This window comes from Ctenopharyngodon idella, chromosome 3 (genome assembly GCF_019924925.1).
Source record: "Ctenopharyngodon idella isolate HZGC_01 chromosome 3, HZGC01, whole genome shotgun sequence".
In the NCBI taxonomy this organism is placed as follows: Eukaryota; Metazoa; Chordata; class Actinopteri; order Cypriniformes; family Xenocyprididae; genus Ctenopharyngodon; species Ctenopharyngodon idella.
In genome coordinates, this window is record NC_067222.1 from 21,823,212 (window position 1) to 21,840,266 (window position 17,055).

Here is a 17,055-nt window from a genome sequence, read left to right on the forward strand (position 1 = left end):
TCTTTTCTAATATAACAAAATACATTTTTAAACAACATTTCTTAAAATAAGTATAGATCAAAAAACACAATTAATAAAAAAAGGTTTATTTTAATGAACAAATAGTCTCCCCCTTGAAAAAGTGAAAATGAAAGAAAGTAACATGCTTCAAACAGTACACTTTAAAAGAGAAAAAGACAATTAGAGAGGAATATAAAGCAGTCACATTACTGATTGTGTACAACTAAAAGTACTTCAGGCTTCTCTGGTACGCAGCAGAAGAGTATGCCACTATTAATACCATATTTAGCGAAAAAACGTATCCAGTGATCCAAGCACTATTTTAGTCAACGCAAAAACATTTAAGAGATTCATTACATTTTAAAATTAATATTACCATAACTAACATGTTTATGCTGGTGCAAAGGTGGTACTAAGAGACCTGATCTGTAGCATGGTAATGTTGGTGAGCTTTTTTTCACTACACATTTACATTTTTATGATAAAAAAAAGATGCAATAAAGCTGTGTAATACATTCTAATTCTTGAGCACCACCAAAGAAGAGAGTAAAACAGCTGTGTTTAAATTTTCATCAATGTTTTCTGAAGTATTTCCGAGCCAGGTCTGGCGCTCCTTGATCGACCTATAAAACTTGAAAGATCAGTCTGAGAAGCTGGAATCTAAAGAGCATATCTCCTCTTCACACAGTAATGCAACTGATAAAATACACTGACAGCTAACAGTTAAAAATAAAAACGTTTATATAAGATCATGGGAAATGCAGTTTACTAAGCTTAGAAATAATCATCAAAAAAATCTATTTGTGAATATATATCCATGCGCAGCGTATATCCTCAAGTGGTGAATGAATAAAAGATGAGAATACTGTATACATGATGAATAAAAATTCAAAAATACTGCTAAAAGAGCAAGACTGCACTACACAACAATGTGCTCACTAATAAGGTGACAACAGTTCTGACAAATGCATTTACACAACAAATGACTTGAAGTCTCAAAAAAATGAGATGGAAAGGAAAAAGAAGAAATTAGGCCATACTGCCCTGCAAAGACAAAACACTGTAACTACACACTCAAAACTGAGTTGAGCAAAAGCTATGCCTAGATTCAGAGAAAACTGTGTACACACTGATATCACAATCAATCACAATTTACTCAAACTTTATATCCATTGTTTTTTTCAGTTACAGTGTTGCGTACTTGCTGTGTTTTAACTTAGGGCAGCATTTTACAGTGACACGTTCTTTAGACATAAAAAGTCCTTCAAATTCCTTGTCAGAAAAATACATAAAGTATGAGGATGTGCACATAGGATCCATCGCATAATCAGGTGTTCACCACCAGGAACAACAACTGAGCAACTACTGCAGCATTATACCCCATTTCCCATAATCAAACAAAAAGAAAGAGAAAGAGAAGCAAAGAGGAAATAGAGTAATCCTGTGTTTCTTATGGGGGGGGGGGGGTCAGTATTCTGAATAACGTCACTTCTGCCCACTAAAGATCACTCCACGTCTGCATATCATGCTCTGAATATATCTTGAGTCCGATTTTATGGCATTGAGTGTAAGAGTTTTTGTCTCAGTTTCCCATTTCTAAACTTCCCATGTCCCCCCGCCCCAACCAAGCTCATTCAAACTAGTTTAACAGCAACCCTGACTTGCCACCTTTCTCATTCTCTCTCGCAAGCCTAGTTCTTATCGTCCTTCTTCTCTTCTTCCTCAGAAGGGTAAGAGTGCCATGTCAGTCGCTCTTCATAGAATGAGATGACCACCTGCGGGCACTTCACATTGGCCTCTTTGGCTGGAACGAGATCTGCCTCGTCAGAGTTTTTCCTGTAGAGGACAGGAAGAGGGGAATACAATTAAATATAAGCACTTGAAATAATGTCATTTAGCTCCTTAGCATTCCTAAGGTCTCTTTTGAATGGCAAGTGTACCACGAGCGGTACAGTGAAATGCTAACAGGTTAGCCCAACATACAGAATGGGGTTAAAACAGAGGCATCTGGGCTTTGGCTCAGCCTGCCTAAGAGAAACATTCTGCAAGTTTCACAATCTGGATTGAGGCTGAAAACTAAACTGGTTGCCAGATGTGAGAGTCTTCAGTATGAATATATGTGCACAAGAATGCAAATAAAGAAGAAAAAAAGAAAAAGAAAAAAAAAAGAAAAAAAGAAGTGGAATATACTGGAAATGGCACATTCCAAGTACGAGAATCCATGAACCGCATTATTAGAATGTTTTCTAAGGCTGCACAATGTATTAAAACATTGAAAAACCATACTATAGCATAAAGCTATTGTGAATTCAAAAAGGCTGCAATTCAATTAAATATATGCCCTGCGGTTTTAATATAAAGATGCGCTTTATTTGCGCGTCTCAGTGCGGCTCTGTTCACAGTAAATGCTGCTTCACATGAACTGTTATCATTTACATGTATGGAGCGTCTCAAACTCCATCACTGCATATGCTGTAAGTTTGGGTTGCTTATAACATTCATCTGAGAACACAATGTGCACCATTTCATCCAGTTTTTAAGGTAAATAATTTATAAACCTACACCAACACAGGAGCATATATCAATATGTTTCTAAATATGCAAATTGTTCATCAAAACTTCAAAATAAAAGATAAATAAAAAATAAAAAATTTGAACTGCTGTGAAGTGTAACAACTCCAGGCCGCTGGCACGCTCTGAAGGCATTTGTTATAATATATAATGTACATAAGATGATTGTTTCTATTATGTATATTATATTATGTATTTTATCAGTGTTAAAACCATGGTTTATTGCTTTTGATACTTTATTTGAACCAAATTATTGCCTTATTGTTATTATATATGTATTTTAAGTCATTTTAAAGGCTATTGAGTTTGGGGTCAGACAATCTGTTTGACCAAAGGTGGTTTTCATTATTTTCGCAACTCTATTTTGTGACACTAGTGGAGCAGAAATTACACACTTTACAATTTTTAAATCTTAACATTTACATACCATTTCATTAGAAACATGAGCTCGCCGCTGGAATCTGTGGCTCCAATGATGCGTTCTGGGTCCAACCCCCGTGAAAAGCCCCTCGGCTTGTCTTGCTGCAAATCATTAGGAAATTATGTATTATTTGTATGCAGAAAAGTTTCTTCCAAGCAGTCTTCCAAACAAGATCATTTTTTATTCTTTCTGATCAGCATGTCTTTATATGAGGTTTGGATCACCTTTTTTTAAATTTTAGTTTTCACAGGGAATCAAAAAGGTGGTGCTAAGATTGCTAAAGCTAATTTCACAGCTAGCATTTTAAGTATCCTAAATGCACACAATGAAATATTTTTATATTAAAACAATTTAATACACTTTTACATAAGACCAAATTTCAGATTAGAATTGATGTACAAAAATATTTTTCATAAATATTATCTTTTTTTCCATGCATCACGTCTAAAAAAGGTATTTGAAAAGAAACACAAATGATGAATGTATAATAAAAACATCTGCAAGACTTACAAGCTTTTAAATGTGACCCAAAAAACAACTCTTGGACATAAGTTCCTGAAGTTGAAAAAACAGCTAAAAGCACCAGGCAAATGCATAAATGTATGTGTGCAGTTTTATGTAAAGTAAGATGTAAAAAAGACAATGTGCATCAAACATAAAAATTATGCATATGCAGTGTTTACCATGAATTACCCAGAACTACCTAGGTCCGCCATAGTCTATTCTGTGCCACCACAGCATCATAATGAACCGAAAATATTTTACAACTTCTCATAATAACATAAAATACCTCTAACGTTGTTTTGCTTTTGTTTTCCCTTTTTTGTTGGTTGTTTTCCCTTATCAAATCGCAAAAGACTGATTTAAATAAACAAGTATATCATCTGTTTTGGCTTCACATTTTTAAAGCAAAGTGCACATTTTATTTTATGTCAAGTCAAGTCAAGTCACCTTTATTTATATAGCGCTTTTTACAATGTAGATTGTGTCAAAGCAGCTTTACATTGATAACTGGTACATTGTTTGGCTGCACAGCAGCTCTTAAAGAATAGTGTCAATGCAGGCAGATCAAAAGCACTGTTGAATATCAAATGTCAAGTCAAGTGTCCCCAACTAAGCAAGCCAGAGGCGACAGCGGCAAGGAACCCAAACTCCATCAGGTGACATCAGGTGGCAGACAAGTGGCAAACTGGTGTTAAAATGGAGAAAAAAACCTTGGGAGAAACCAGGCTTAGTCGGGGTGCCAGTTCTCCTCTGGCCAACAGTGCTTTGTTACAATTCAGGTTGCTATCATAAGACCAATAGGATCGCAACATTAAAAGTATTTATTTCAGTTCCATCCAATTGAGGATCGTATTCATCACGCCGGTATGGACGGTTGTTGAGGAAATGTGTCTCAGAACGACTTGGTTCACAGTGAATGAATGCAGTAAACGCCATTTCTGCATGTGCTAACGTGCATCTGGGTATCGACATTTGCATTATTTCCAGCATTTTTGTGGGAAGATTACAGCACTTCACTAGATTTGTAATGAGACTCCTTTTTAAACCCGTTTTCACAGAAACTGCAGTTTTCCGCTAAAATGCAGTTTTTAAAAGGGCTAAAAGGGTTTCTCTCTTGCAAGTGTAGACATTAGAACAAAAGTATTGTAATTTCCCTACTGTAGGGTAAAGTAAAATAATATACTTAGGAAATATTTATTTTCATTTATATAAAATTATAATGAATATAATTTCATTTATTTTACAGTGCATTTGTTTACTATTACTATCATAAAATTATTAATATTATATTCTAATTATCTGGCTTCCTAAAACACCAGTTTGAATGTGATGTAGATTGAGACACTATATCAGCAAAAAAGAAGTTTTTAAAGGAGTCCCCTTTAATGTTCAGGTACAAGTCAATTCACTGACTTTTTCTTTGTTCAATTTGCACATTGAACATGGGTTGGAGCTCTTCATTTTGAACTCTCAAAGTGCACCAGATTGATGCATTTAACTTTAAAACGTACAAAATTTTCTTACGGGGGGACATGCTTCTGGACCCCCCTACAAGGACAGAGGTCCACACCCTCTGGGAAACACTGCATATGCCAATTTGTATATAACATTTTAGTTTAGAAACAGCTTTTGTATACCAAAAGTCTATAAAATATTATTCATCAAATGTAATGATAAAATCTAACCTCATCTTTCCTCTTTTTAGGCCGGCTGTCTTCTCCACCATCTGTGTCAGATTCTCCTTTCCTCTTTCCACTAGAATCTTTTTTGTCATCACTTTTATGTTTTTGCATGTACTCTGCGATGAGATCAGGACAGTCCAGGTTGTCCTCTGGTTCCCATGTGTTGTCTTCACTAAACAAAAGGAAAATAAATTCTCAATCATCTGACAGACCAACTGAAAACAAAAGTGCATATTAGAAAACCATTTATTCTCCCTTTGTTCTTTATATAATGATAAAATGGCCATCATGTTTGCTAGGAATCAAGTTCCATGCCTTACGTGAACGCATTTCAGTGGAAATCTAGCTGATATTAGTTACTTACTCTGAGAAGCCCTTCCATTTGAGCAGGAACTCCACTCTGCCCTTCACCACCCGCCTGTCCAGGACTTTCTCCACCACATATTCTTCCTCTTCCTCTACAACCTCCTCCACCTTCTTCTTGTTCTGCTTCTTTCCAGCGGTGGCCGCCAGCTTGTCTTCTGTGGAGAAAAAAAGAGGGCAGAAAAGAGAAAAATGGAGGTAAGTCTCTTCTGTGGAAAAAAAAAACATTTTTAAATATTCAAAAAATTAAGCAAGTTAAACTTGAAAACAGACACTATGAGGCTGAGCAGAACAAACACAAACAGTGATACTTCACAAGCAGGGGATCGTGCATAAAGAGGAAGATAAATTATTCTGGGTTTTATTTGAAAGAAGGTAGGCCAAGGTCAAAAAGGTCTGTCTGCCAAAATTAGACAAATCTTGCTGTATAGAGCAATGTGTCAAAATCAAAGACATTTTGACTGCAGTATAAAACCACAGCTCTTAGTATTAAATTCTTGCTTTTGAGAACAAGGTCAGAAACTAAAATCATTTAGAATATTTATCAAAACACGTTTTAGTGTTTCACATTCATTGTCCACCACTTAAAGGGATAGTACAACCAAAAAATTAGTAATCATTTACTAACCCTCATGTCATCTGAATTGTATAACAGTGTAACAGACACACCTTAAGCTGTTCAAATTATCGCTTGTTAAGAGCAATGGTAGCATCACATTCCAAGCAGGGGGAGATACCAGTCTGAACTAAAACCATAACCACTTGACGCTTATTAACTTCCCGGGACTAGTAAGAGACCAATTAATCAGGAGATATGAGCATCAAATATTTTCGGGACAGTAAGATTTTTTTTTTTTTTTTTTTTTTTTTAAATAAATCTCTTATGCTCATCAAGGCTGCATTTATTTTATCAAAATACAGTAAAACGGCAATATTGTGAAACAAAAGTTTTCTATTTGAATAGATTTTAAACTAATTTATTCCTGTGATGGTAAAGCTGAATTTTCAGCATCATTACTCCAGTCTTCAGTGTCACATGATCCTTCAGAAATCATTCTAATGTGATGATTTGATGCTCAAGAAACATCTCTGATTATCATCAATGTTGAAAACAGTTGCGCTGCTTAATATTTTTGTGGAAACCGTGATACTTTTTTTTCCAGGTTGCTTTGAGTAGAAAGTTTCAAGCATTTATTTGAAATAGAAATCTTATGTAACATTATAAATGTCTTTACTGTCAGTTTTGATCAATTTAAATTAATCTCTGCTGAATAAAAGCATTAATTTCTTTAAACAAATAAACAAATCTTACTGACCTCAAACTCTTGAACAAGTAGTGTATATTTTGTGAACAATCTCACCCTTCATCTTTAAACTACTGTACCATTCATTTCTGGATTATATCAGTATCAGAGGCAATTCAACTCCCTAAATATTAATATCCATTATATGATTGAATACACCACAGTAGCTAACAGCTAGTGTGAAGAACAAATACTTAACTACTAATCAACCACAAATGAGGGTACTACAGCCTACACATCAGTTCAGGAAAATTTCATTAACATTTTACAATTTGGTCTCATTTTTAAGACATTAGCCATGAACTAACAATGAGAAATTTACATATACAGCTTTTATAAATCACTGTTAATGTTAGTTACTAAAAATACAAGTTACGACATACATCTTGCCAGTTACAATACTACAATACAATTAGTAATTAACTTGATTTTAAAAATGTTACAAACAAATGAGACCTTATTATAAAATGCTTCCCAAATTTCTTCACTTTGAAACACTCATTGTGTCCTTTTTGTGCATCAGACCAAAATCACACCTCTTGACCTTATTAATCACCAGCAGAAGCACCTCTATTAGTCAGTGACAGATAATGGATCACATGGCAGATGAAACAGCAGTCATGAAAACAGACATTGTTACCAACAACCCGTGATTCAATAAAAAAATCTTTTCAAGGCTTGTTTATACATTAAGGTGATCTGAATATCTGGAAATAAACCCTCCCCCCACACACATTTGAAAGAAAAACAGCAGTGAAGGAGAAAGTTGTGAGACACCTTCGGTGACGCTGGGAGCATCACTGGCTGTGTCTGTTGGTTGGCTCATGCTCGTCATGAAGGGGGGAGGCTCTGCGGAACCTTCAGGTTCCTTGTCAACGTCAACAGTGCTGAACAGAGTGAAAGTGTGGATTAGAGGGGATGGGGGGGTCAGGTGATATCAGGGAAAGAACAACACAAGGCAGGAAATAAAATTACACAGCACTGCGGATAACAGTTTGGTGGCTCTACATAATACATCATTTCATGGTGCACGGATCCCTTTGAATTGCTTTACAGTTAAACATTACAGGTATGGATTTTGGGTTAATAATCTCACAAAAACGCGCCCAGGTCACACTGAAAATATCTTGCGTAATGAAACCTATTTTAGGACCATTCAAGGCTCTACACTTACATTTATTTTTAGGAGCACTTGTTCTCCTAATTTAAAAAATTTAGGAGCACCTTCTGATCAACGACAGAAATCAGCCTTCCCATTGAGGCGATATTTGAATCCTTAAAATACTTTTCTAACCTTATTAAATGTGTCATCTTTTGTCAAATTCATATATTTGTATTTATAAATTGAGTTAGAACAAGACGACACAATCAGGAAGAATAAGTTACCAATTAAACGAAATCAGTATTAACAAAATTGATCTTTACACTGCAGAGGAGGCACAGAAGAACAAAAAGGTGGATTATATTTACAGACTGTTTCATGATATATGTTATAAGTAATGTTTTAAATAGAAAATTTTGAATATAGAAATATTAAATGATTTAAATAACTGAAATGACACTTTAAAAATGAAACTAAAACAGCCAGTAGGGGGTGGCAAGTCACTGTCCTTGTCACTGAATTATTCATTCAATCGATTCGTTCAAACAGCTGATTCATTCAGGAGCAAAGCAAGCGACTGTCTTTATGAGTGGGTCATTGAATCATTGACTCACTAGATTCGCTTGAAACTGCGGATTCATTCATAAATGAAACACCTGTGTTTGCTCGGAGATGCGCAGGGGTTCAGCTGTGATTTTGTTTGAAACTATTTTTGTTATATGAAATGGGGCAAAATCTGACAATACTCTTCCTAAAATGCATGTCAGTTAATATTAACTTCATGTTTATTGACTTGTTGTTCAATTACATTTGCAAACTCAATATACAATCAATAAAAAGCTGTCACTCGTTTCAGTTCATCGCAATCTCACAAACTTCTGTTATATTCAATGAAGTTGTCTACACTGCACAATGAATGTCTTACTTACATCGTGTCTGTACTGTTTGTTATAATGAGAGGATTCGTGAGCTCCAGCTCCAGCATTTTGAACAAGAGTGGATTTTAACTTAAACGCCTCTGATTGTCCATGGTGTTCAAAAAAAAAAAATAATAAAAAAAAAAAAATCAACAGATATGTCTGCGATTGTCTACATTGCTCAACGCTGCAAAAATACATTCTCTCTCCACGCTCTCCAGAGTGCAAACACAAATACGCACTGGTGCATTTGCAAAATCTGTTTGGCCAATATGCTGTTATTAGTTTCAATTGAGGGTGCACCCTCTAGCACCCACAAAGAACTGGGCCTGATCGGGTCAGTCACACTGGTGCTCCTAAATACTTTTTCACAGTTGCACGCAGTAATTTTCAGTCGCAAAATGTGACTGAAATTGTCGCACTGTAGAGCCCTGCCATTAAGATGTTTTGTGCATTGTGGCATTTTCTTTAGGGCTGAGTTAAAAATATTGATTTCTCGATTTTTCTTGATTCTCATTTTGATGAACCGATATTGATTCTTAAATCCCAAGAATTGATCTTTCAGGCCGCTTTTACATTCCATGGTTCAAGTGACCCAATTTCGATTTTTCCTCCCATGTGGCACAGATCGGATATGAAAAACGAACGTGTAAGCAAGGAAAAAAAAAAAAAAAAACTCTGATACTCTCAGATCAGTTTCAGGCCTCATTCATATGCGGAAATAAATCTGATATGAATTGGATACATGCATTTGCGTCTGCTCTGTAAGCAGACAGATCGGATATTCCCCGGTCAATAAAAATCACACGTCTTTGAAAAAGCGCCGGTGGCGAATGACATCAACTCAGGTGGACACCAACTGAATATGACAGAAATGTGTCAAAACGCTCGGCTTGGTGAGTATTCGCTTAAACACTGTCTGCTATGTCTTAAGTGAACATAAACAGTTAGGAAATAAGTTGCATGTGTAACAGTATATTGGATCCATGCATTCGATCTCAAAGTAACAGCATCCTAATATTCCTGCCGCCATCTGTGTCATTAATGTTAATCAAACAAGAAAAGAGAGAAAATCACTCACTCCTCTTTAGTAGATGTAGAAAAATTAATCTATATTTAACTTATACAGACGACTATGCAGTGTTGTTTTACATTTGAATACTTTGTTGATAAAGACTGTTCTGTTTTTTATTTTTATTATTTATTTGTTAAGCTCTAAGCTGTTCCTAATCACCTCTAGGAGAGGGAATGGAATATGTTGCACATGTTGCTTGCCAATAAATAGAGTTGTCAATTTATGATACATTCACATCTCTTAATTTTTTTATACTTAAACATTGTTGTTAAATAGATTACCTATTATTTATTTCAGTGATTGGTTTCGATGATCAGACAATACTGCTTCCAGTGATTGGTTATCCCCCAAAATCCTGATCCCTTAGTTCTCATTAATACTTTTGCCCCCGGTTTCACAGACAAGGCTTAACCTTGTCCCGGACTAAAATGAAAGTTTGAGCTGTTTTAACTGACAGCAACTTGTACTGACATATCTTAAAATGTCACTTTTATTGTTTTGTCTCAAGATGCACACCAGTAATGTTTTTTTTCAAAGGCACATTTATAAAAGCTACTTAAATGTCCTAACTGAACTAAAGACTAATCCTGGCTTAATCTAAGCCCTGTCTGTGAAACCAGGCCTTGGTGTTTTTTTTGTTGGTCATTTTTGTCAATTTAGGACTCAATTGGACTCAATTGTGCCTTGATGTCATGAAAGAAAGAAAAACATTTTTTTTTTTTTTTTTTTTTTTCACACAGCAACCAGTTGTAAATGTAACGTTATAACAAACATTGTAAATGTAAAACTAAATAAAAACCAACACAAATGCCTGGCTTGATGTTCTTAAGTTTGCATACCATATCGATGGCAAACCAGCACCAACAAATCAAAAGTGAAAACCAAATTTTTTCCATGTTATATTTTAATTAAATGTTTTATTTTGTTTAACAAAAACAGTACACGCGTGTTTTGCTTTTATGGTGCTATCAGTAAACACTCACCAGGCTGAAGTACTGAGATGCATCACCTAAAAAGGGCGTAAAAACAGAAATCCTAACAAATTAAAGGTGCAATAGGTGATTCTCTTCAGAAACATTTTTTGTTATGCTGATTGAAAGTCTCCTCTTATCCTGATAGCAATCACTGTTAAACGGTAAATGTATTTTTATAAATATATATCATCTGTGAAAGGTGTAGGACCATAAAATGTTCATTCAATCATTGTGTTCAGTCCAAACAGGTAAGTACATGGTATGATTCGATTCTGATGTAACGTATAATGTAGCATATGCAGTTTGTGTGCCTTTACTAATTAGCTCAACGACAGCAGGACCCAGCGTCTAATCGGGAACTGTTTTTGTTTTTAAAGTTAACGAGCAAACTACAACATCCACACCTTCGTAAGGCCACCACCACCACCAGATGTGTCAACGATTATTTGAGTCTTGCTACAAACAGTAAAACATCTTGTTTCCTCCAATTAAAATACCCTCAGCGTCTCAGTGTATTGTGCATGCCATCCTTAACACAAAAGATAGTTGTGCGTTGTTCCTTCGCTTGATATTCTGACGATGTTTACATTGTATTTTTGCTGAAATACTATCACCTTTCTGGTTATAAAGACAGTGATGTGGTTTATTTTGTGCTCAATGCTGCTAGTTATTCATCAGCTGTCACGTTAGAAATGTCCAACATATCCTTGCTGCATCTAATTCCGTTTTTAAAAAGTTGTTAACATTATTCTGTTATTCACTGTAAAGTTTTCTCACCAGCGAATGACATGATGTATATAACCCAATAACATTCATGTGTTTTGGACGCAGCGTGGCTTTGGACGGCTATTTGCAGGGAGGGTGGGACCTACGCTTTCAATGCTAGCAGGTTATAGTTAGCATTTTCCCAGATCACCTACTGCACCTTTAAAGGGTTAGTTCACCCAAAAATGAAATTTCTCTCATTAATTACTCACCCTCATGCGTTCCACACCCATAAGTCCTTTGTTCATCTTCGGAAAACAAATTAAGATATTTTTGATGAAATCCAAGATTTTTTTAATTTTTTTTTTATCCCCTATAGAAAGCAACGTAATTACCATCAAAGGTATTAAGGACATCGTTAAAATAGTCAATGTGATTACAGTGGTTCAACCTTAATGTAATGAAGCGACGAGAATACTTTTTGTGCGCAATAACAAAACAAAAATAACTTTTTGTATCTTCCCTTTAATTCTTCTACGCTATTTTCATTGCAGCACTTCCAGGTTCTGCGTAAGAACACCTACTCATTATTGGCCGGCTCCTGCCTCAGCATCATACGCATGCGTCGTGCTGCTCACGTGACCAGAGCCAGCCAATACTGAGCCGGCGTTCTGACGTAGAACCTGGAAGTGCTACAATGAAAACAGCTTAGAAGAATGAAAGGGGAGATATAAATTTGTTGAATACAGTTATTTTTGTTTTGTTATTGCACACAAAAAATATTCTCGTCGCTTCATTATATTAAGGTTGAACCGTTGTCACGTTGACAATTTTAACTTTGTTTTTACTACTTTTATGGACCTTGAATGTGATAATTTCGTTGCTTTCTATTGAGGAAAAATAAAAACCTCTTGGATTTCATCAAAAATATCTTAATTTGTGTTCCGAAGATGAACGAAGGTCTTACGGGTTTGAAACGGTAGAAGGCTGAGTAATTAATGACAGAAACTTCATTTCACTAACCCATTAAGCTCCAAGCCAAGAGCCTCGATTTTTTTTTTTTTTTAAGTCACATTAATGCAATCACCTTTTTATTCTTAACGCTTGATCTTATCTCTTCACTTCTAAATCAAAGCAGATCGTGCGCGTCGTTGTTTTATTTCTTATTATAAACAGTGTGAGAGAAACAGCATTAAGTTAAAATGTTCAATTCAACTTCCGACGTGCACGCGCAGACGCCTTGCCAGAATGTTCGGCCCACTTCCCCTGCTGCAACAGTAACCACAAACCAGTGAAGTGAAGTTACATTAGAAATGCAACTGCAAACACCATGTAGATGTCTTTTTTTTTAATTAAAAAAAAAAAAGAAGGAAAAAAAGTGTTCCCGAGTTCTTTTAACCCCAGGCGTGCGCGAGGAAGGCGTTTCTGTCTCGCGCGGAGATGGTGGACTACACTAACCCTTTTGCTCGTACAATTTTGAGTCTAAAAGCTACCATGACACCAACAACATGTATGCTGTCCGATAAATAGATGCATAAAACGTTCCAATGCACATTACATTTAACTGATTAAACCCAAAAATGGCCCTAAAATACGAGACACCGACTAGCCTTGTGGCTAATGCTGCAAAAGCATGGTCGCTCACTTCTCCATGTTGACCTGGATCCGTGTAGAAAACTACCAAAAATATCTCAGATATGACTAGATATCATTCAAGAGCAATTAGTTGTTTAAAGTACTCAAACATCTACCTGTTAATTATAAAAAAATAAACCACACTGCTCAATACATAACGTTAGTCAGTTCTATAGTTTATAACACAATCTGCATGCAGCGCCACTTACCTGTGAATTACGGAATTAAGGGCGAAATAACACCAAATGAGGTGGTTGAATGCAGATAGCGCAGCTTTAAGTGTCGACAAACGTTTGGAATATATCGACTGTGAAAAGAGTTTGCAATTATTTTATCGAGATTCCTTGGATGGTCAGACAAAGGTAACGCTACACGCAAGCTCCAGCAACCCGCCAATTCCGACGGAACGTGTTACGTGACTCTCTACGTACGCGGGTGGTGCATCCTGGGAGTTGTAGTTTTACGTGCGCAGTGTAAAAATTAACAGATGTTTGTTGTTCCTCGGTACCCTTCGAAAATGCCTCAAATATCCTAATGTTTGTTCAAGAATTTCGATATTTAAGTGCTTAAAACATTTTTCTTGATAATTGTAAAAACTGGAAAAACCAATGTGACATTCTGTAGAGATTTTGCAGGAACTTGTGAGATCATTCATTTGGTTCCTCAGATAACTGAACTTTTGTAATTGCCTAAAGATTTTCCACCAGAGGAACCTCAATGCCTCAAATATGGCTTTTCTCGGGACTGAACAACCTGGATATAATGTTATATTTAGTAAATTTATGAACATTGATATAACTAGGCCTATAGATTTTATCTGAGAAAAAGTATGTGGCTGTGTGAGATCTGACCAGATTTCATTAGCTGTTGACTGTTGGAAATGCAGGTAACTACATGGGCATTCAGTTGTATAAAGGCTGTGCTTATATTCTTATTTTGAATATATTCTAAACAGTATGTGAGAAATATTGAAAGCATTGAGGGTCCTTGGCATCAGAAAGTTTAAAGTCTGGATTTTGGCTCATGTTAAACTTTGGTACTGTTTGCAATCATTTCAAACTGCTATTGATGACATAAATAGCATCACACTTATGAATTTCTAGCTGCTATAGTGTAAATTGCTTTCAGAGAGCACCTTGCTGTCCTTGCAGCATTTGTATTGCACTCCTTAACAGATAAATGCATGTGCCATTCTGTGCGCATACGTTTTTTTTTTTTTTTTTTTTTTTTTAAATAAATCAAGGGCAAATACTTAAATAACTGAGTGAAACTGCCATTTTCCTTCTAAATCGTGTCTTAGTTACAGTGATAAACTGCAATGGTGCTCAGGTTGATGTGGTTCAAACCCAAAAGTGCGATTTGAAAAGACACCTGCTGAAGGATGGGAGTGAATTCTGGTTCAGACCAAGCAATTGAACCATGTGAAAACAGCCTGAAAGCCTGTCATTATCTCAGTGTTTGAGGTAAATATAGAGACAGAGATCTGCAATTGAATCCCAGACTGTTGCACAGTGGTGCACTTTGCCCCTCTGGACAAGAGCATGTGACCTTATAAACACAGGGAATAAGAAACAGCCTCTGTTATATCTTGTTTTGTCCTGTTGCAGTTCCATCTCTCTGGCCCATTTGCATGGCTGCAACCTTGTACTCCACAAATAGTGGCAGAAGACGCTGTGTATGTATGTGTGTGTGTGTGTGTGTGTGTGTGTGTGTGTGTGTGCACATGTCGGGTTAATGTAGAGGAAAAAGACCTGCTCAGAAATGAGTGGAGAACAAAAGAGAAGCATTAACAAAATTCATCATCTGTCTGAGTGTCGTGATTGAGTTAATTACCTCATTACTCAAACAAACCAGCCACACCATCCGCAAACAGAGGGTGATATTTATATTGTCTCATTCAGCGTCTGCAAGGGTGGGGATATGAAATTATAACTCTTCTGTCCTTTCTCTCCAAAAGATATTTATAAACTGATGCAAAAAAAACAAAAAATTGTCAAGAATTATTTGAAAATTCATACATACCGTGGTGTTGTGGCACAATGGCAGTCAATCTAGATTCTGCTAAAAAGAAATCAGAATACATTAATAATGAACTATGTAACTTACTCTTAATATATGGCTGATGGCCCCCATGGAACATACAGGACAGGACTCTTAATTTCATTAAAAACTTTACAATAGTAATATCTCAATGATCATCTGCTGACTTTTTTTTGTTATTTTGCTGGTGAGGTACAGACTGCAGTGAAATACAGTTTACTTACAATGGCCTTAAAATATGCTTAAAATGTCTGGATAGATAACAAAATATCAGATAAATGATAGACCTGAGTTTTCTCAGAACTTCACTTTTCTGAGAAATACTTTTAACTAACTGCTCAAGTCACACAATCAAATCAATAAATATGTCCCACTGAGTTTGACAAACTTAATAAATGACATTTATACATTATGTGATTTAGTCAGTGTCAACTCGAAATACATTATGGGGCCTCTGCATGCACTACTGTTCAAAAGTTCAGTTTTAATATTGAAAGAAATCTCTTATGCTCACCATTATCACCAAGGCTATATTTATTTGTTTACAGTAAAAACAGTAATATATGAAATATTAAGTAATTTTGATAGTATTATGTAATGTGCAATTTAAAATGGTAAATTATTACAAATTTAACTTATTAGAATATATTTGAAAACTATTAGGCTATATTGAATAGTATATATTGAAAAATATATATTTGAAAACAGATGCTTAATTTTTTTGTTTGAAACGATGCATTTTTTTCAGAAGTTCAAAAGAACAGCATTTATTTGTTATAGAATTAGAATGTGAATAGAATTCACATAAATATCTTTACTGCCACTTTCGATCAATTTGATGCTCCCTTGATTCATAAAATTATTGATTTCTTTCAAAAAATAAAACAAAGAAACTTACTAGCCATAAACTTTTTATGTTAATGTTGAGTTCAGGGTTCCTACACATTTTCCATGTAAAATTTCATAATTCAAATTTCCAAACTTCTCTGTAGATTTTTTTCAGACCATATTTAACATAAATGGTTCACAGCATTATTTTCAGCATTATATTTGGTATGTACAGTACAGTCATCTGTATTTTTTCCTTTGTTTTTTTCATTGGTTGATACATGTGCTTGCATGATGAGAAGCCTAAAATGCTTTATAACCTTCACCTCTGACACTTCAGATGATACTGTAAGTGTGGTTTGATGTGGCACGACCACCAAACAGCAAAGTACAGTCTGATTTAGATGATTGTTTGTCGATGCTTTATCTGTTGCTGGTTTGAGTGGCATTTGAGTAAACATTCTTATAGTGAGACTCGCTTATGCAGTTTAGGGTAATGAAAATCTGCACCTTAAATTCATTTATTCGTGTTCGACAATCACTAAATGATCACTAAACTTTTGCCATGAAATCACTCTGCTTCTATGAAATACATTTTTAGAAATTTTTAATTTAAGAAATCTGAATGAGCAATAGTCTGGAAACACAAATGTTTTTTCCATACTTTTCCAGATTTGGAAATTACTCAAATCAAGTATTTTCCAAACTAGTAACACTGAAATGTACATTCACTGGCTGTCTATAATGTCCAGCTCTTTGCATCACTGCAGCAGTTGACATTCGTAACCATGGACCCACAACCCACAACTGAATTGAATCCATCACACTTATTGATCTGTAGGTCTCAGAGTGAGGGGTGAGAAATGAAAAGAGGAGGAAAGCAAGAGGGAACTGCAGGTTTCTTCCATGATAAAACCACAACCTAGCCTGCTTT

General features: G+C 35.5%; 1 protein-coding gene across 4 annotated transcripts; it reads right to left on the reverse strand.

The window, feature by feature from the left end:
* Positions 1–70: 70 nt before the first annotated feature.
* On the reverse strand, positions 71–13,692 carry cbx1a (chromobox homolog 1a (HP1 beta homolog Drosophila)). 4 transcript variants are annotated; one of them, XM_051886918.1, is made up of 7 exons: positions 13,463–13,692; positions 10,923–10,948; positions 7,623–7,732; positions 5,543–5,699; positions 5,182–5,350; positions 2,999–3,093; positions 71–1,836 (listed from the first exon to the last, which is right to left on the reverse strand). In XM_051886918.1, exons 2-7 carry the CDS (start codon positions 10,943–10,945, stop codon positions 1,692–1,694), a joined length of 699 nt encoding a protein of 232 aa, XP_051742878.1. In that variant the 5' UTR covers positions 10,946–10,948; positions 13,463–13,692; the 3' UTR covers positions 71–1,691. The 4 variants fall into 4 exon arrangements, with proteins under 4 accessions (XP_051742878.1, XP_051742877.1, XP_051742880.1 ...); XM_051886917.1 differs by having other exon boundaries at positions 10,923–10,974; XM_051886920.1 differs by lacking the exon at positions 10,923–10,948 and having other exon boundaries at positions 13,463–13,691.
* Positions 13,693–17,055: the final 3,363 nt, after the last annotated feature.